This window comes from Geotrypetes seraphini, chromosome 6 (assembly GCF_902459505.1).
Source record: "Geotrypetes seraphini chromosome 6, aGeoSer1.1, whole genome shotgun sequence".
Classification (NCBI taxonomy): Eukaryota; Metazoa; Chordata; class Amphibia; order Gymnophiona; family Dermophiidae; genus Geotrypetes; species Geotrypetes seraphini.
In genome coordinates, this window is record NC_047089.1 from 109,410,741 (window position 1) to 109,432,747 (window position 22,007).

The 22,007-nt window shown below is 45.3% G+C and overlaps 1 protein-coding gene across 1 annotated transcript; it reads left to right on the forward strand.

The window, feature by feature from the left end:
- The first annotated feature begins 17,619 nt into the window (after nt 1-17,619).
- Nucleotides 17,620-20,286, forward strand: SLITRK5 (SLIT and NTRK like family member 5). Its single transcript, XM_033950264.1, has one exon. It carries the CDS (start codon nt 17,620-17,622, stop codon nt 20,284-20,286), a length of 2,667 nt encoding a protein of 888 aa, XP_033806155.1.
- Nucleotides 20,287-22,007: the final 1,721 nt, after the last annotated feature.

Here is a 22,007-nt window from a genome sequence, read left to right on the forward strand (position 1 = left end):
ACACACACACACACACACAGATAGCCAAAGAAAGATGAAGTGTTTATTCAGACCAACATCACATATTTATAGTACCACCCCCCCTTTGTACATGCCCAGTCACAAGCTAATAATGGGTGTAGCTTATGAGGAAAAGATAGTTTCATTTCTCATGGAAACAGGGAGGGGGGTGGGAAATTCCATAGCCAGTAGTCATAGTTACAGATAACAAAAAGAGACAATGTTTTTTGTGTGATTTTCTTGCATAGCAAAATAAGCTTATAAAGAATATACCCTTACAATCCCCCCTTACGGCATGAAGATGATGTCATGAGCGTACAGTAGCAGCGTGGAGAGAAAGGTACTCCGCTAAGGTGTCTGAGATCACATATATAGAGAGAAAACCTTGGAAAAGAAGTATAAAGAATCCTTCACATGTGCAAATCACCAAGAACAGCAAATATAGACATGGGGTCAAAGCTGCCGGGAAGGTCGGGGGTCTGTGGTAGGGACCGGTAGGTACTAGCCAGGGCTACAGTAGAGCGATGAACAGCAGAGTTGACAGCATCATGGTATCACAGGAACCAGGCAAGGCAGGCAGCCAAGAGCGAAAGAGCCAGTCAACAGGGAGGTCATGCCGGGTTCGGAGAGGAACATGAGCCAGTGTGGTGATGCGGTTCACATCTTCCTCGAGCACGGTACCATCATCATCAAAGTCAAGGCAGTAGTTAGGTGGAACTTGCCATATACGCCACCTTCCGCAGCCAGTAAGTAATCTAGAGACAGGCGATTCTGGTACATGGCAGTGCAAAAGTTCAAGAACAGCCTGCAAGTGAAGTATGCAGTTGAGCAGGTAGATTGGGGTCCGACAACCCCAGGAGACATCTTTTGGCCCACGTAGCAGGTCCATAAGCAGCAATGATCCGTTCAGCAGGCTAGTTGTCACCCCATTTTCCAATCTGTATGGGGTGGAGAGTGCTAACTGCTTTTGGCGACGCCTAGTGTCGAATACAGGGGCTCTCAGGCATTCGCCGTCAGCCAGCAGTAGCAGAAAGGAGCTGGGATGGATCCGAGTACACATGTAACAGTCCGGTAAGCAGGCATGCAAGGGTAAGCAAAAAGGCCACAGAGTCAATATCAACCATCAGGAGTTGGCCATCAGGTGTAGGAAGTTCCTTGGAGCAGGTGCTGAAGAGGAGGTCCTGGTAACTTGAAGATGCAATAATGGAAGTCCGCAAGGCCCACAGTGGAAGTCGTGGGGCTGACATGAAAGAGAGGTTCTGTGAAGGCAGGTCTAGCATATCCAACCGTGTTCATAGCTACTGTTCTCCCATAGGAAACGTCTGATAACACATCTGTTCCTAAAGTATCTAGACAACTGATCCTCTCTTCTCTTTCCCCTCTATAGCGATTAACTTGTTCTATTGATCACTCTCTCCTCAAAAATGGATTTCCTGTCCTATTAACCCTCTTTCTTCCTCCCCTTTTAAAGTCAATCAATTTGTACCTTTGCTTAATCTTTGTAAACCGCATAGAACTTCACGGTATTGCGGTATATAAGCTGTTATTATTATTATTATACCGGTCCCACCACAGACAAAACAATTGCTGACATTAAGAGTCTGGTCTATAGATTCAGAAAACTGTCCTTGTGCCTAAGGTTTGAGCAAATGTTTCATTCTTAGCAAAATGTGTTTTTTCTTATCTACAGAAGAAGCAGGATCGCTCAGCTGTGGGGAGTTCAGGACATGAGGAGGAATGATCTTGGCACAAATAGCTAGCTTCAGAACAGGATGTAAAACACAGAGCACAGAACACAAAGAAAAAAAATTACCTTGTGTAGCTGTTCAGCAGAATGAAAACTGTTTGTTTTTAGCAGTTCTTTTCTTTTATATGTTACACAATAGAAAACTTACAAGGAATATATGTGCCCCTTCAATCCCCTCTTACGTCATGAAAATGACATCATAAGTGCACAACATCAGGTTGGAGGGAGAGATAGTCCAGATATGTCTCTCGAGGAGGGGCTTAGGAGCAGTAATACGAGCACCATAACACATAAGCAGTCTAAAAATGGCAACATAGGTACAAATAATAATAAGAATTATAACACTAACCGTGTGACCCATCCTTGCATCCAGCTAAAGTACTGGTCCCAAGGATTAGATAAACCAGAGGTACGTTTCAGCTCAGCAGAGAGGTCCTCTAATTTCTGAATGGCCAGAGTAACCTTACCCGTAGGAACAGTATTGTCAGAAATAAAGGTGCAACAGGAGAAAGTACTGGGGAGAATTTTACAGACACTCCCTTTCTCAGCAAGGATCATATCCAGGGCCAGGCAGTTTTGGAAAGTCATCTGAGAAGTGGGGCCTAACTGATCAGCAATATTACATTACATTAGAGATTTCTATTCTGCCATTACCTTACGGTTCAAGGCGGATTACAAAAGATTTATGAAAGGGAATTACAATGGAAGAACATTTGTCATTACTAAGTTGTAAGGGTAGATCATTTGTCATTTCAAGAGTTGTAAAGAGTAGAACATTTGTCGGTATATGAATGATAAAAAGTGGAGAGGAGTAGGTAGAAATTTAGGAAGAAAAGGAAACTAAGGAAGATCATTTGTTGTTTTTCAGGTTGTACGATGGAAGAACATTTGTCCTTTCTAGAGTTGTAAATTGTAGATAATTTGTCATATCAGGAGTTGTAAAGAGTGGATCATGTCAGGATTGTTTCAAGAATTTCTTGAAGAGTATGGTTTTTAATTCTTTTTTGAATATCCTGTAGTCTGGGGTGGTTATCAGTAGGTTAGAGATCTGGTTATCCAGCCTTGCGGCTCGAGTGGCTAGAAGGCCATCGTGTAGACCTTTCCATTTTATTTCCCTGATCGGGGGGGGGGAGGGTATGAATGGGGAGTGCATTTTTTTCTGTGTCTGGTTGAGGTTGCTTGGATGAGGTGGTTGTTTAGGTAGGATGGGCTGTCTCCGTATAGGGTTTTGAATAACATGCAGTAGAATTTAAATAGTATTCTTTCTTGGATTGGTAGCCAGTGTGAGTTGATGTATGCTTCTGTGATATGGTCATGTTTCCTCAGTGAGTAGATGAGTCTCAGAGCTGTATTTTGGATTGTTTGTAGTTGCTTGGTCATAGGAGTGGGGCAGGGGAGGTAAAGGATGTTGCAGTAATCTAGCAGTCACAGGACTAGGGATTGCACTATAAGCTGGAATTGTGTTCTTTCAAAGAATTTCCGGACTTGTCTCAGGTTTCTTTGAAAGAACACAATATCTGGCAAGGCGGCCCGAGTGTAGTGCACAAAGCTTTGCTGATTATAATAAATGTAATTAATCCAATCAACATTCTTATAGATAGTAATAAGGGGAATAAGAGACTCGAACCCAGCCTAGTTGTGACACGAAAAACAAAATCTACTTTCATATGTGCAGAAAAACAGGGGAAACATAACAGAAAATAGCACATGAGACACATTCCCATAAAGGACCTCCATAAGTGAAGGTGTCCTCATAGGGACATTCCTGAAAAGGCATTAAGCTAGAGAACACATTGGAGATAATAATGCTGCCAATTGAGGAACAGTATGAGGGGCAGTACCATGACCATAAGCAACATCAAATAACATGCATGCATCAAAATACAAAGGCACTGGGCAGGGAGGGCAATGAGGGGGCCCTCAGTACCTGCTAAAGGCACCAGGTGGGGGTTGCGATAAACCACAAGCTGCCAGTTACAGTCAAACACTTGTAAACAGTTCCAGTCCAAGAAATGAAAAGGTTAGGATGTGATGTTGCAGGGGTATCAGTCTCTTTAAACTGGTAAGGTCCATACTCGGAGAGAAAGGTGTCTGCACAGACAGGGAGAGACACACACCAGCTTAAAAGGAGGTCAGGTATCATACAGGGTGAGAAGTTGGTGTGGGCTGCGCACAACTAGTAAGGCATTCAAGAGAGACCATAAGGATATACTCAGTGTAGGGCACAAAAAAAACCCATTATGCCAGAAATGTGTGAATTGAGCAGATCCAGTGGGCACCATGGAATAAACACTGTATAGAACCTTTGTCTTAATAATATAACCCCTAACTAAGTAGCGCTCAGGCCATGAAAACAAGAACCAAAAAAGATATTGTGCAATTTAGACAGGAAACAACAAAAATGCAAAAAATGGGGATTAAAAACCTCCAAAAATGGCCAATTTTTCCGGGGTACCCCACAAACCAAACAGACAGACAACACAGAGATAACATGTCACAGACAAACATAGAGCTCCAATAGGCCTTAAGCTTGCTGTCATCCATCACGGAGTCAGGGCTGAACTTACATCTGTAATAAACACGATTATACAAAAGGAAGAAGAAAAACAACATCATAGAACATAGCACTAGCAAAGTAAATTTTCATGTAACACATGGCACAATAATCAATAATCAGAAAAGGGTCTGAAGTCTAAACATATGTTGAACTGAAAGAGAAAACAAACAATTTAATCAATGGGCTCCATTGCTCTGCCTATTTTATTCATAGGACATGTCTTCAGTCAAGTCACACAGTCATAAGAGATAATGCAATCAGAGACACAACTGGCTTCAATCTACAGAAATAGGTAGATCTTACTAGGCAAAGCACAATACAGTGTCCAGGGGTAAATACAGAGGTAGTATGAAGTATTGCAGTGTCAGTTCAAGGTTACTTGAAGCACAACTTGTTCTTAAGTGATAGGGGAAACGCCCATTTCCAAATACCGTTGGTAAATCAGTCGCCAACAAGCTTCATCCCCCAGACCTGTAAAAGAGACTTGTACAGTGTACTGTAAAACAAATATGAGGTAGTGTCAATTCATAGTTGCTTTATACAGTTCCTACCCCAAAGAGCTTACCTAAACAAAAATAACTTGGAACTTTACTCACACCTGCCTATTCCAACTAGAATATCCCTTATAATAAGGACTTAATACATGCACATACTTTCAAAACACATAACACATCCCTTTTTAGCAACGTACACTATCCTGTCACCAAATCCACATTAGCCATAGCTACAACCTTTCCCATGTTTCTAACCCAAAATTTTAAATTTTTTCTTCCATCTCCCCAGTGCTTTCTTTGACCAAGTTCCCAAGTTAAAACTCGATTAAATTCCAAATACTAAGCCTTTGACTTTTGTTTTTCTCAAAACTTCAAAATGTGCACAGTGCTGTAACTTTTGGCAATAATCCTATGCTTGGAGGGTTTTTTTTATTTTTTTTATATTCAGGCGATAGTGGCCTGTCACATCAAAATCTAATCTAAATAAAAACATACATTACGGTGCACAGTATTTCTGCCACCTTAAATTGGTGCTAGCAGAAGTCACACACCCACAGTTTTATAAAAGAATTTTAATGTCTCCTAAAGCCAAAAGATATCCTAAAACTATTAATTCATAAATTGTTCATGTAGATCAGAAAACTCCTGCCGTAACCGGCAGGGCTGAGATGTTACATTTCATGATTAAAAGCGGTACTCCCCCTTCTCTTGTAAAAAGACAAAGAGGGACAGGCAAAAAAGGTATGTATACCAATACGGTATGTATACCACAGTTAGAATAAAGTTCCTTTTTGCAAGGCACAACACAAACAAACAAACACACACACAAAAAAAATTGACAATCCCCTTTCAAATATGCAAAATGGTTCCTAAGCACTGGTAAAAATGATTGAATTCCAAAGCAAACACTGTCTTCCTTGCATTTGGAAATTCTGTTTGTATTAGCTCAACTACTAAAGCTCACTTTCTTCCTGAGTCTTATCTATTTCAGCTTTTGCATGTGAGAAAGTTTAATAAGTTTCAACTCTAGTCACAAGGAAATGTTTTCTCTCCCCCTTACTCGTTCAGCTCCATTTAGCTCTGTGTAAGGCACCGTCTCAAATTAGTTTCTCTTAACATCCCCTCTCCCCCGAGGGTTTTTACAGGGAGGAGATAAATAGTTTAAGGGGTCTCATGGGCAGATTTTTTTACCTCTTTGGCTATGTCCAAAAGAAAGGGGATTGTAATGTTTTTTCCTCCGCACTAAACTTGCTCCAACCCCCCCTAAAACTCTGTAAAGAAAAAAGGGAGGCAGCCAAAAGGCCACCTTCTATCTTACTGGAAGGCTGCCCAGAGGCACAGCATGGGGAACGTTTTTTTTTTCTTCAAGTGAACAAAAGAAAAGCCAGATTGCATTTTTTTTGTTTGTTTTGTTCACAGACAGAAATTAGTAACGTAATTCAGACACGCTTCTCTGTTCAACAAAGAGCAGACTCATCGTTCTTAGGAAGGGGAGGATCCTTAGTGCCCGACTACAGAAGACACCATAAGATACAATGCAATAGAAAGAACAAAAAAATCATGAAAAGAACAGCAGAACAGGCAAGGCTGTACAGATTTGAATCAGGTAGAACAGTCCTTCCCAAAAGGACAGGTATTTAGTTAAAGCAGTTCTTCCCAAAAGGACAGTGTGGGGTTCCCAAAACCACCACTACAAATGCACAAAGGATCAAAGACCTCAAGAGACTTGCCAATAGCCTCAATAATCAAATAAGGGTGTGGAAGAGGGCAGAGACCAGTGAACACTAGAAAAGAGATACTCACTTAGAGTCCCGGCACCATTGCCACTCACAGGCGAGCCCCTAGCTGAAACTAACACGTCCCAATTAGTATTAGCCTTGTTCTGCTGTCCTGACTACAGATGCATCCGGAGACAGAAAACACATACACACACACAGATAGCCAAAGAAAGATGAAGTGTTTATTCAGACCAACATCACATATTTATAGTCCCCCCCTTTGTACATGCCCAGTCACAAGCTAATAATGGGTGTAGCTTATGAGGAAAAGATAGTTTCATTTCTCATGGAAACAGGGAGGGGGTGGGAAATTCCACAGCCAGTAGTCATAGTTACAGATAACAAAAAGAGACAATTTTTTTGTGTGATTTTCTTGCACAGCAAAATAAGCTTATAAAGAATATACCCTTACATCATCCTACTCTAATAAACCAGTAAGAGATGGAATAAATCCTACCCAATTCTGGAACAAAGTCGCTGCTTCTCTAACCGACACAACCAACTCAGCACATGCAATGCTATCAACCTGGAACAAACTACTCATGAACACCCAAAAGACTCTCTCACCCCTGTACACCACTGCAACATAAAATGTACCAAATTTTCCCCATGGTTCACAGAATTACTGAGAAAAGAAAAGTAAACCGGCTGGAGATTGGAAAGACAATGGTAGAAAAAGCACAGTTACTTACCGTAACAGGTGTTATCCAGGGACAGCAGGCATATATTCTCACATGTGGGTGATGTCATCTACGGAGCCCCAGCGCGGACAGCTTTTCAAGCAAACTTGATTGAAGTTTCAAGTTTGCTACACTGCACCACGCATGTGCATGCCTTCTTGCCCACTAGAGGGCGCATCCCACCTCGTGGTCCTCAGTTCCATAACTAGCAAAGAAGCCATCCCCGGGGAGGAGGGTGGGTTGTGAGAATATATGCCTGCTGTCCCTGGATAACACCTGTTACGGTAAGTAACTGTGCTTTATCCCAGGACAAGCAGGCATGATATTCTCACATGTGGGTGACCTCCAAGCCAACCAAAAAAGGGCAGGTGGGAGGATGGCAATTTAGGAAAACAGATTACGTAACACCGACTGGCCAAACCGGCCATCGCTTCTGGACAAAGCATCCAGACAGTAGTGGGAGGTGAACGTATGAACCGAAGACCAAGTGGCAGCTTTACATATGTCCTCCACAGGAGTAGATCGGAGGAAAGCAACCGAAGCTGCCATCGCCCGGACCTTATGCCCCGTGACTCGACCCGGGAGCGTAAGACCAGCCTGAGCGTAGCAAAAGGAAATACAAGCAGCCAACCAGTTGGACAAGGTGCGCTTGGAAACAGGGTGTCCTAAACGATTAGGATCAAAGGACAAAAACAATTGAGGAACCTTCCGATGAGACCTGGTACGTTGGAGATAAAATGCCAACGCCCTCTTACAGTCAAGCGTGTGGAGCGCCGTCTTGCCAGGATGGGAGTGGGGCTTAGGAAAGAATACAGGAAGGACAATGGACTGATTGAGGTGGAAATCAGACACAACCTTAGGTAAAAATTTAGGATGGGTGCGGAGAACCACCTTGTCATGATGAAACACAGTAAAAGGCGGGTCCGCAACCAAAGCTTGCAGCTCACTAATCCTTCGAGCAGATGTGAGGGCAATCAGGAATACCACTTTCCAAGTAAGAAATTTCAGGATAGACTTGTCGATAGGCTCAAAGGGAGGTTTCATCAGTTGAGCTAAGACAACGTTCAAATCCCAAACGACGGTAGGAGGCTTCAGAGGGGGACAAACATTGAGTAGACCCTTCATGAAACGTGTCACCAGAGGATGAAGCGAAAGAGAACGTCCGTCCAAGTGACGATGGAAAGCAGAAATGGCACTGAGATGCACCCGAACGGATGTCGTCTTCAGGCCTGAATTAGATAGATGCAACAAGTAGTCCAGCACCGAATGCACCGGGACCGAATCCGGTTCCAGATGATGCGAGGCACACCAGGAGGAAAACCTGGTCCATTTCTGGGAATAACAAAGCCTTGTCGAGACCTTGCGCGAGGCTTCCAAAACTTCCCTCACCGACTGAGAAACCGAGACCGAAGTCAAGGGGAGACGAACCAAGCGGTCAGGTGTAACGACTGAAGATTGGGATGCAACAGCGAACCCCGATTCTGACATAGCAGAGAGGGAAACACAGGCAGAAGCAGAGGCTCCCTGACACTGAGTTGAAGAAGCAGGGAGAACCAGTGTTGACGAGGCCACCGAGGCGCAATGAGAATCATAGTGGCTCCGGATGATTTGAGACGAACCAACGTCCTCAAGATCAGGGGAAAAGGAGGAAACGCAAAAAGGAACCGCTCTCCCCAGTCGAGAAGGAAGGCGTCCGCTTCTAGACGGTCCGGGGAGTACATCCGGGAACAATACAGGGGTAGTTTGCGAGTCTCTGGGGAGGCAAACAGATCCACCTGTGGAGTCCCCCAGCGGTCGAAGACCTCGCGCAGGACTCTGGAGTTGAGTGACCACTCGTGCGGCTGGAGAAGCCGACTGAGTTTGTCTGCCAAGCAGTTCTGTTCCCCCTGGATATAGACCGCCTGTAGGAAGATGTTCTGGGAGATCGCCCATTCCCACAGGCGCAGAGCTTCCCGGCAAAGGGACCAAGAGCCCGTCCCACCTTGCTTGTTCACATAATACATGGCCACCTGGTTGTCCGTTCGCACGAGGACTACCTGATCGCGGAGCAGGTGGCAGAATGCTCGAGCCGCCAGAAAAATGGCGCGAAGCTCCAACATATTGATGTGACAGCGTCGGTCCACCGCCGACCACAGGCCCTGGGTCCGCAGACCGTCGAGGTGGGCCCCCCACGCATACTCTGAGGAGTCCGTGGTCAGAACTTTGCGATGTGGAGGGACGAGAAAGAGCAAACCCCCGGAAAGATTCGAAGAGTCGGTCCACCAACGGAGCGAACGTCTCAAAGAAGGAGTCACCGTTATGCGAGAAGAGATAGGATCGCACTCCTGGCGCCACTGAGAGGCCAGAGTCCACTGAGGAATTCTCAGGTGCAGTCTGGCGAACGGAGTGACGTGGACCGTAGACGCCATGTGGCCCAGAAGCATCATCATGCGCTGAGCCGACACCACAGGCAGTTGAGAAATCAGAAGGCCCAACCGAACCAAAGCCTCCAAACAAGGAGGAGGGAGGAATGAACGGAGGCGAGCAGTGTCCAGCACTGCGCCTATAAACTGAAGTGATTGGGTCGGGCACAACTGTGACTTGGGAAAGTTCACTTCGAACCCTAGTCGCTGAAGGAAGGCGATAGACTGTAGGGTCGCTGAGATAACCCCCTCCTTGGTCGGGGCCTTGATCAGCCAATCGTCCAGGTAAGGGAAGACCTGAAGCCCCCGAGACCTCAGGGCTGCAGCTGAGATAACCCCCTCCCTGGTCGGGGCCTTGATCAGCCAATCGTCCAGGTAAGGGAAGACCTGAAGCCCCCGAGACCTCAGGGCTGCAGCGACTACCACCATACACTTCGTGAAGACTCGAGGGGACGAAGCCAGGCCGAAGGGGAGGACCCTGTACTGCAGGTGTAGCTCGCCCACCTGGAACCGTAAGAATTTGCGGAAGGTGGGATGCACCGGAACATGGGTGTACGCTTCCTTCAGGTCCAGGGAGCACATCCAGTCCCCTTCTTCCAAGAGAGGATACAATATCGGAAGTGACAACATCCGGAACTTCTCTCGGACCAGGAACTTGTTGAGCTTCCTGAGGTCTAGAATGGGACGCAAGTCCCCGGTCTTTTTTGGGACCAAAAAGTAACGGGAGTAAAACCCCCGCCCCCGCTGGTCCGGGGGTACAGGTTCCACCGCCCGAAGCCTCAACAAGGCCCTGGCCTCGGCCATGAGGATGGGGAGCTGGGTTCGATTGTATGGGCAAGCCCCCGGTGACTGTTCCGGTGGCGCAGCACAAAAGTTGAGAGAATAGCCCTCGGAGACGGTCCGGAGCACCCAAGCGTCAGATGTTATCTCGGTCCAAGCCGCGTAAAAGAACCGGAGTCGACCCCCTATGGGAAGGGGGTCCGGCGCGATCGCGGAGGGGGGCCGGCCCCATCCGCCTAGCCCATCAAAAGAACGGCGCTGGCTTGGCAGGACCCTGCGCTGGAGTTTTGGTTTGTCCCCCTCTGCCCTGTCGAGGGGGGCGCCGAGGCGGTGGCCTAGAAAAAGCCGGGGTCGACTTTTGAGGGTACCACCTCGGGGGAGGCCGGAAGGGTTTCTGCGGCGTGGCTCGAGGTTTCGGACAGACCAAGGAGGCCAACGAGCGCTCCTGTTCCGAGAGCCGTTTGGTCGCCGCCTCCAGGGATTCATCAAATAATTCGGACCCCACGCAAGGTAAGTCCGCAAGGCGTTCTTGCAGGTTTGGGTCCATATCGAGGGTGCGTAGCCACGCCAACCGGCGCATAGCTACCGCAAAAGCCGACACCTTCGATACCAGCTCAAACGTATCGTACACCGCATGAAAAAGGTACAGGCGCAATTGAGACAGGTTGGACATAAACCTGTCAAACCCTTCCTTGCGGGAGTCCGGCAAGGCTTCGCGATATTGGGGCAGATCCTTTACCATGCCACGCAGATAGGATGAAAAGGTAAAGGCATAATTTAAAACCCTGGTTGCCATGAAGGAATTCGCATAGAGGCGACGACCAAACTTGTCCAGGGTCCGACCCTCCCTGCCGGGCGGGACCGCCGCAGAAACTCGGGAGGGATGCGTCTTTTTGAGCGCAGACTCGACCAGTAAAGACTGGTGGGAGAGTTGAGCCTTCTCAAAACCCTTGGGTGGAATCGTCCTATATTTGGACTCCATCTTGGACGGGACCGCAGTGACTGTAAGAGGTGAAGTCAGGTTCTTAAGCAAGGTCTGATGAAGGACCTTATTCAAGGGCAGCCGAGGGGATTCCCTTGGGGGAGTGGGAAGGTCCTGCTCCTCAAGGAACTCTTTTGTATATTGAGATCCAGCCATGAGGTCCAGACCCAAGGCACGTGCCATGTCCTGCACGAAGCTGGAGAAGGAGGATGGTCTGGCGGGCGGCGAGGGGGTTCTCGACCTCCCCGCCGAACAGAAGGGGGAAGCCTCGTGGGAATATCGTGGTTCCCTACCGGACCCTGAGTCCCATGAGGCCAAATCCAATGGCCTCGAGGGGGTCGGGGAGCGTCTCCTTTTCGAAGAACCCCTGGGAGAGGTCCCAGGCGTCCGAGGGACCGAGGCACGCCCCCTCTTCTTCGGCGAGGAGTCACGCGAACCCCCTCTCGCGGGGGAACGGAGCAGCCTCGGGTTGTCGAAGCGGAGCTCCGAGACCTGCAAGGCCTCGCCCCCGAGCGGCGAGGAGCGACCACGTCGTCGAGGAGAGCCACGCGAACGCTTAGGCTTCCTCGGCCGACGCCTCGCCCGAGGCCGGCCCGAGGGCGAAGAACCCTGGGAGGACCTCGAGGAAGAGGAGGAGGAGATCCGCCTCACCCTGCGCACCTTGTCACGGGGCCTGACGCTACCCTCCGGCGGGGCCCCCGAGGCCGAGGTCGAGGGTAAGGTCGGGACCGAGGTCGGTGCCGCCCCGGTACCCGAGGCCGAGGGAGTCAAGACCAAGGCCGCCGAGGCCGGGGTCCTCGAGGCCGAAGCAGTCGAGGCCGAAGCCTGCTGCAACTGCTCGAGGGCCCCAGACAGCTCCGTGGCAATCAATGCTCGGAGCAAATCTTGGAACGCCGGGATCCCCACCATGGTAGGTAGGTCCGAGGCCAGGGGATGCTCCCTGGAGGGCGACCTTGGTCTCGAGTATTCCCTCGGGGCATTAGTGGCCGTATTCCTTGGCGGGGCCGAGGACGACCCACCTGCCGTCGAGGAGCCCGAGGATGGCTTCTTAGTCGACCCTGGAGTCGAGGAAGGAAGAGAGGACTTACCCGAGGCAGGCTTAAGCGAGGGTGTAGGCTTCGAAGAAGACGAGGGTCGAGGCGAGGCCGAGGGAACCGAGGCCGATGTCGAGGCCGGGGCCGAAGCCGAGGCCGACGTCGAGGCCTTCCCCGGCGCGGAGTCAACCGCGAAGAGCTCCGCCATCCTGGCACGGCGTCGGCGGAGCGCTCTTGCCTGAAAGGTGGAGCACCGATCGCAAGAGTCAGTCGGATACTCGGGCCCCAAGCAGAGCAAGCACCACCGGTGTGGGTCTGTAATGGAAAGTAACCGCTCACACCGGGTGCACTTTTTGAAACCTGTCAAGGGACGGGACATGAAACCCGAACAGGCCGGAAACAAGGCCTGCCGCGGCCGCGGCTCACGGGAGCCCCCGGAGCTGACCGAAGGAAAAACTCGGGTTTCGTCTGATTTTTTTTTTTTTTTTTTTAAACAATTAAATAAGAAAGAAAAGATAAAATAAAGCACAGCGACCGACGAAAAATCAACCGGACGCGGTGACAGAAGGCAAAATAGCAGAGCTCAATATCCACAGGGCTTCTGGCTCCGCGGAAAAAACTGAACTGAGGACCACGAGGTGGGATGCGCCCTCTAGTGGGCAAGAAGGCATGCACATGCGTGGTGCAGTGTAGCAAACTTGAAACTTCAATCAAGTTTGCTTGAAAAGCTGTCCGCGCTGGGGCTCCATAGATGACGTCACCCACATGTGAGAATATCATGCCTGCTTGTCCTGGGATAAACAAGATGCCTGACCACAAGACAAAATGGAAGATGGCAATTAACAAATACAAATTTAATATCTCAGAGGCCATGAAAAACTATTATGCCCAAGAAATAGAAAATGAAACCATTGGCAACAAGAAATTATTCCATCTTGTACACAACCTTACAGCATCACCAGAGAAGGGCACCCATGAACTCAAGTTCCAACTGACTGTTCAAGACCTCGCAGACTTCTTCCTCCAAAAAAAAATCAGAACAAAACAAATAGAAGTTGAAAAAGCTTTGAACCTATTTAGGCACAGTGCTATTTGGATATTTCAGATTAGATTAGATTCTGGCCACCCTCCCAATTCAACATTTCCCTCCATCAGTCCAACATTTCTCTCTGTCTCCTGCATGCTTCCTCTCCTCTGGTCCTCATTCCCTCCCCCAACCAACATCTGCCTCTCCTGTTCCTCCATGAGTCTAACTTTTCACTCTCTGCCCTCTCCCCCTTTTCCTGAGTGTGACATTTCTCCTTCCCTCCTTTCTGCCTTCCCCATCCATTTCTCCCTCTCTCTCCTGCACACTTTCTCTTTCTCTCTCCTTGCCTCTTCCCTCAAATGTGACATTTCTCCCTCTTCCCCCCAGCCCATCTCTCCCTCTCTGTGTTCTCTCTACCCCAACTCTTCTCTACCTCACCCCTCGATCTACCTTCATTTGAGGCCCAAAGGACATTGCCGGCAACAGCCAATCACACCCACTACCATGCTGCTGGCACTGGCATCTCTTCTCTGATGAAACTACCACAGTAGTGAGAAGATGCTGGTGCTGGCAGCAGGGCAGTGTATACAATTGGCTGCCACCAGTGGCATTCTTTGGGTTGCAAATGAAGGTAGGACTGCCCCTGCTACAGATGATGATCATGCCAATTTGGAAGGCTGTGGCCTATATGCCCACCCACCCCTTTCTGATGGCTATATATTATTTTGTTTAGCTTAAATCTGATGTTATTTTCACAATTTGACAATAAGCAGAGATAAGTATCAAAGATTCTCCCCATTCCTTTCACATTAGAAAAGCATGCCTAATTTTTCCAATCTCATTGCCTGGATGCAAAGTTCTGTGGTGGTTATCCTGGTTGTTTCATATCTCCAAAAAACAAACAAACCCAAAAAACATTTGGAACCATCTTAGTTCCCAGATTGTGAAAAGTCATCCTGCAATGCCATCTATTGGCTATTAAAAGGTACTGCCCTTCACAGGTGAGGGGGGGGGGGCGCATGTTTGTGTGTTTTGGTAGCCCCCTATTAAATAAAACTACAGTATAAAGTACACTGCACTGCACTGGAGTGACTGAGGAGAATCTATTTATAAAAGTATTTGAAAAAGATGCATCCATCATGTTATCAAGAGGAGGAAATTTTGTATTAGAAGAAATATCAGTAGAAAAAAATATCAACAAAATTCGATAAATCCTAGTTTTATTAGTACAGTATTACTGATGAATTCTTTAATGATAAACACACAACTCTACATAAAACTAAGGCCTTTTCCCTCCTCCCCTCCCTACTTTCTGACACACAGACCCTCTCTTTTGATGTACTATGAGTATCCAAAGACGAAATATTAGATCTAGGAGAAACAGTTTCCACCCATTAAATAGTCTGATCGTTTTGCACTTGGCGCAAAAGACAGGGAATCCTATGAGCTCAGCAAGATTAAAAGAAAAATTGACTTTCTCTCTTTCAGTCCATTCCTTTATTGGTGTGCTAGTCCACTAGCCAGTTATGAAAACTAGGATCCTAGATTTACCTACCACCGTGACAGAGTGATGGAATCGATTAAAATTAGATGCGCGCTAAATTTGGGATGAGAATGGGGCGGGGTAAAAGAGCCAAGAAAGAAAAGAAAGAGCAGTCCAGTGACAAAGTTTGCTGCTGTATCTGTAGCATTAGTGCTCAGTAGTGTGCAGAGGAAGGCTGGGTGCATGAAACAGTAATGCAGGCACTGTGGCAATATGCGCTTTTCTTTGTTAGTGATAGGTTGTCCATGAGAAAATTAAACCGGCTGTTCTACGATTTAGTAGCATATGCAGACGCCATGTGGACATGTGTGCGATGCATGGAGGACAATATCGGCAGTATTTGGTACATAGGAAAAGATGGACCTGATGTAGTGTATGGTTATGTATATTGTAAGGAGCTGAGCTGACCGTCACGTTGCCAGTGCTGAGTTCTCGCCTGCAGTCTCTCTCTGCATCATGCACATACACACACGTGCGCGCGCGCACACACACACACACAAGTACAGCACAGAGAGCTCTTTATCTTGTCTATGATCGGGTATGTGTGTCTGTGCATATGTGCCCGGGTCCTCGAGCTTCTCTTCCTGAAGCTCACCAGCTGTAGGAGTATCTTTTCTTCGTCTTCTCACTCAAGCAGAGCACCGACACTATGTACTTCGCATGGCTTGTTGCCATGTGGGGGCCCTGGAAATTTCAGTAAGTACAGTGTTTCGTTCGTTTTTCTTTGTAAGGGATAGGTGCTGTGTGTTCGGTGATGGAAGCAGTCTCCGGATGATGATTCAAGCAGCAGTCCTGACGTTCTTTCGGATTTGGGTGTTGAGTGATCTAGGGTCTGGCTTGGAGAGAAGGGTAAGCATAGAGTGTCCCTGAAAAGCTCCGATCATGCACTGGGAGGGATCCCGATTATGCACCAGCTGGGAGAATCGGGCAAGCTCGGATGCTGTTACGTGCCAGGTGCAGTGCGGTTATCCAGGCTAACAACTCTTCCGGGAATAGCAGCGCAGTGAAAAGCTGCATATCGCTACAGGAGAAAGAATTGAAACCCACACACTGGCTGGCCTTAGCAGCTTGTTTTCCCCTGTTATAAAGGAACAGATTTCCCTCTTGTTCACTTGTAATGGCAACTGAATGAAACTTCTGAAACATGGAAATTAAAAACGATCCGAAAAGGTGATTTGTTTCTGGGGAAAAAACTTGTGCTCCTAAAGAAAGAATAAATGTTCTCATTCTGAAATTAAATTTTAAAGTTGTGCTTTCTCTGAGGAACTTATTTATACACGGAATTTATGTTTATATGATGGTTTTTGTAGGTTCCAGTTCTACAAACACATATGTAGCTGTTTGTATGCATTTTTATGATGAGTTCACGACCGATTATATATAGTAACTGGAAGATTTCTAGCTTCCCAGAAAGGAGTAATCTAATTTATTGTATGGTATGTTTCTTAACGTTAGACTTTTGGCATGAGGATCAAGCCACTGAGAAGGTTGGGCAGGCAAAATGCAACGATGCTCCAGGCAGCACAGCGTTTCAGCCTGACTGACTTATTAGTCTACCCCTCCCCCTCCCCCTTCTCTCCTCTCTGTCTCTCTCCCTTCTAACAGCACGATCTCTTATCATTATTATTAATTTTAGAAAACTGCGAGCAAAAGCAAATGCTCAACTTTACAAAAAAAACAGAAAGAGAAGAAAATCATATTTATTTGCAGCAGAATGAAATTCGAGTATTTAATAACACGGGTCATTGATGGAGGCGAATTTTTTCCTGGCTTTTAATCAGCTCCGGTGTCTTCTCTCTTGAAGGATGAAGAGTCCTGACAGCCATCACTGCTTGTAACCTGCAAATTCATTGTTTGGATTGTAGGCAATGAGATATTTTCATGAAGCATTTTTAGATCTTCCCTCTTTTATCGGGCTTGTTTTGCAACATTTTGGGAATAAACGTTATGTCAAATATGGCTGAGTCTTGGCAGAGGAGCCCCCGAATCTCACATATTAAGAAAGTCTGGGTGAGTAGAAAACTGAAATGTTCCTTTTTATGTTTTTCTTCAGGGACTGAGAGTTCATAATAGAAGGTAATTACGGATCTGTGTATCCTGCTAAACCTTTGCAAATTGATGCCTGAGATTTTTCTTAGAATTGTTTCTAGCAACTATCATAAGGATGATTGAAGCACAGCTTTGAATGGGTGAACGTGGGGATGGAGACCTTTGCTGTGTGCTGTGTGTGTAAAATGTGCTTGAAATAATATTAAAGAGTGTTTGATAATACATGAAGTGTGAAAACCTCATAAAATGGTGCTTCTTTGCTCTTAAATTAGATCGTGAAAACTGAGCTGCCAGCCATTTTATGTATTATAGCTTGATCATGAAAAATCGTAGGAAACTGGGACGCAGATCCCTGAATAAGAAATACCACAAACCTGGTTTTAATATATGCTTTTTTCAAAATATACCTAGGAGTTGAAACAGATTTTTTAAAAATAAGTATAGCATAGATCTTCTTTGTTAATGATATGTGCCTTGCATACGATAAAACACATCACTGTGGGTTTGTTGTTGTTTGTTTTTTTTTTCTCTACTTTAGGAAATAAAATGTGTGTTTGCTGCTGCACTGTAATTTTGGACCGGGACCTAAACAGAAAAATGCAGATCTGGATGTTGCGGACAATTGCATTCGTTTTATCAACCTTAGTCCTGTCATCAGCAGACACTGTCGAATATTATGGGGAAATCTGTGAAAATGGTTGTCTTTGCGAAGAGAAAGATAGTATTTTGACGGTGAATTGTGACAACAGGGGGATCATAAGCCTTTCGGAAATCAGCCCGCCACGTTTTTCACTCTATCATCTCTTACTGTCTGGAAATCTTCTTAACCGACTGTACCCCAACGACTTTGTAAATTACACCGGAGCTGCAATTCTGCATCTTGGGACTAATAACATCCAAGACATTGAAACTGGAGCTTTCAATGGATTACAAGGCTTAAAGAGACTACATCTGAATAACAACAAGTTGGAACTTTTGAAAGACGACACTTTCTATGGCTTGGAGATCTTGGAATACCTCCAAGTCGATTATAATTATATTAACGCCATTGAGGCCAACGCTTTCAGTAAGCTGCATGAGTTGCAGGTGCTAATCTTGAATGATAATTTGCTGTCTAGTTTGCCCAGTAACCTTTTTCGCTTTGTGCCCTTAACGCACCTAGACCTGAGGGGGAACAGACTGAAGCTTCTGCCTTATCAGGGGCTCTTGCAGCATATGGATAAAGTGGTAGAGCTGCAGCTGGTGGAGAACCCCTGGAACTGTTCTTGCGACTTAATCGCTCTGAAGGATTGGTTGGACAGCATCTCCTATGCTGCTCTGGTGGGGGATGTGGTTTGTGAAACACCCTTCCGTTTGCATGGTCGAGATTTAGATGAAGTATCCAAGCAAGAGCTTTGCCCGAGAAAACTGATATTAGATTATGAAATGCGACCACAGATTCCTTTGAGTACTACAGGATATTTCCATACCACTCCAGCCTCGGTCAACTCAGCGGCTACATCTTCATCTGCTGTTTACAGACCTCCTTTGAAACCCCCAAGGGGCACTCGGCAACCTAACAAATCGCGAGTGCGCCCAACTCTCCGACTGCCAGCCAAAGATCTCGGGTACAGTAATTTTGGACCAAGCATCGCCTATCAAACCAAATCCCCAGTGCCTTTGGAATGTCCCACTGCCTGTACTTGCAACTTGCAGATCTCTGACTTGGGACTTAATGTAAACTGTCAAGAGAGAAAAATTGAGAGCATTTCGGAATTGCAGCCTAAACCCTACAACCCCAAGAAAATGTACCTGACAGAAAACTACATCAGCGTAGTCCGCAGATCTGACTTCATTGACTCCACAGGATTAGATTTACTACACCTTGGAAACAACAGGATATCAATCATTCAGGACCGAGCCTTTGGGGATTTAACTAATTTACGCAGGCTTTACTTAAATGGCAATCTAATTGAAAAACTGACATCTGAATTGTTTTACGGGCTTCAGAGTCTCCAATACTTATTTCTACAATACAATGCCATTAAGGAAATCGAATCTGGAGCATTTGATTCTGTACCTAACCTACAACTTCTGTTTCTAAACAATAACTTGCTGAGATCATTACCTAGTAATATTTTTTCAGGCTTAAATCTTTCCAGGCTGAGTCTTAGGAGCAACCATTTTTCATACTTACCAGTAAACGGAATTCTAGACCAGCTGAAATCTCTGGTGCAAATAGACCTGCATGAAAATCCCTGGGATTGTACGTGTGATATGGTAGGTATGAAACTGTGGTTAGAGCAATTTACCACAGGTGTCCTGGTGGAAGATGTAATCTGCGAATCTCCAAAGAAATTTGCTGAAAATGATATCAGATCTTTCAAATCTGAGCAGTTATGCCCAGATTATTCCGACATCATTATTTATACACCCACACCTTCTGCTGCCCAGCTTCCAGAGAGGACTACAACGTTAACATCCTCGATAAAATTTAATGCTGGCTCTAGCTCAGTGCCGTTGTCTGTGTTAATATTAAGCCTGCTTTTGGTGTTCATCATATCGGTCTTTGTGGCTGCTGGCCTCTTTGTTCTAGTGATGAAAAGACGGAAAAAGAATCAGAATGATCGCACAAGCACCAATAATTCCGACATTAGTTCATTCAATATGCAGTACAGCGTGTATAGCAACAGACCATTACCTAAAGTCAAAACTCCAGCTGGTCATGTGTATGAATACATCCCTCATCCACTAGGCCATATGTGCAAAAACCCTATTTATAGATCCAGAGAAGGCAATTCTGTAGAGGATTACAAAGACCTTCATGAGTTGAAAGTCACGTATAGTAATCATTTAGAGGAAGATAGGGGAAATCATATAAGGAGCCCAACCTACAATGTCAGCACAATAGAGCCCCGGGGAGAGCTGTCTCCTGCCCAAGATGCTGACCGGTTCTACAGGGGGATTTTAGAACCAGATAAACCCTTGGCTGCTGGAAGTAATCTCGAGTATAAATTTAACAGCTCAGCTCCCTTTACTTATACTCCAAATTATGACATTAAACGTCAGTTCTTGCATCCGGAGAGAGTAAGAGAGACGGTGCTGTACAGCACTTCCAGTACTGTCTACGTTGAACCCAATAGAAACGAGTACCTGGAATTAAAAGCAAAACTAAACCTTGAGCCGGACTACCTCGAAGTTCTGGAAAAACAGACAACATTTAGCCAGTTCTAAAATCCTAAAACATTTGTATTAAACAGAACAGAAACAATAATAACTCTTTGTTGATTTTTTGTTGTTGCTCTCGTTCTTGTAGTTTTGGTTTCTCTTTTTTTGTTATTTCTTTTTTTTTGGGGGGGGGGTCCTTTTCAACGATTGGATGAAGTGCCTTGGCACAAGATTTTCGTGAAATGATATTCAAAAGGTGTGCGATGTAAGGATTTTTTTAAAAATTAGGAAACAATATCAATATTGTACCTTGGGCACAACACTTGCTCCTGAGAAAACAATGCTATTAAGGTCAGCTTGTGCAGGTTGCAAGTACTTACAGTGAATTCACTCTTTTTTTTCTTTGTAAAGAGTCCCACTTTTGAAGAGTGCAGCGCACACACCCGTCTGTCATGAGTGGGTTTAAATTGCTATTATGAAGATTAGCACACCCCAACTTTAATACAAGGTTTGTTTTTTAAAGGATATGTTTGTATGCTTTCTGGACTTTTGAATTAAAAAAAAAAGATCTTTACGATCACTATAGATGTGGACAGATCATTACTTGCAGAGATATATGATCATAATTGGTTAGTTAAAGGTAACTTATTGATAAAATAGAAAATATTTTAATGTAGCACCTATTTTTATATTCTCTTTCCTTCCCTATTTTAGTCTGTGGCTTGCTCAGAGAGGTTGCACTATCATAGGAGTTTTCTTAACAAAGGTGAAGTGATATCAGGAGGTGTTTGTTCACTAAGGGGCCCTTTTACTAAAGTTTAGAACATGCTAAATGCTAAGAAGCCCATATGTAAAATGCTAAAGCTTTAATAAAAGAGTCCCAAAAAGAAACAATAAAAATTGCCAAATCTTAATGCCAACCCAAGGTAAAACATCTGGTCAGGATAAACAATGGGCTTTTCCTCTATATGAAGTAATTATTCTGCATCTTGGAACTAACTAGTGAGGGGTTTATGAAAATTGTTGGTTTTAGCAAGAAAATATTTCTTTCCATTGGTCAACCAAAATATAAATTATTTGACTACTGTTGTAGCCAAATTCTGATTGTTTAGTGAACTACATTTGCACTTGTACAGCTCCATGTGTATAAAGGCACCTTGAGATTAGAAATGGACTGTACAAAACTATACATAAGGTCTTTATCCTTTGGGCAGTAGGCAATGATAAAGATTCATAAACACAACAACTTGTGTCACATATGTATCCCAGCACATGTAATTTAAAAAAAATTCTCAATAAACACTTGACAATTATTTGAAATGTAAAGACATGATGTAATCATTCTGCTATTTGAAGTCTCTTGCCAAAATCTTTTATAACTTACCAATCTAGCCAAAGCAGAAATGGATTATCAACATTGCTTATTAAAATGAATGCATAATTTTGCATGTGTTCAGGGAGCTAAAACTGTAGGTACAGTTTCTATTTGTTTCAAAATGTTGGTGCTGTTTCACTTTTAGAATTTGCATCCCTCCCAAAATTACAAATAACACCATGGTATAAAAATAAGTGCCATTGCATATTTGCATACTAGTGTGCTTTTTCTCTTTCCAAAATCGTGTTAAGGGGTGCACACAGGGCAATTAACCTGACTTCCTGTGTCACAGGAAGCCCAAACCTGCCCAACATATAAGAAAGTGCCAAAATGTTTTGGGATCTCCCCCTAAATATCTGTTCTGGGCTCCAGCATGTCTAATGCAAGCCTACTCACTTTTACACACTCATTA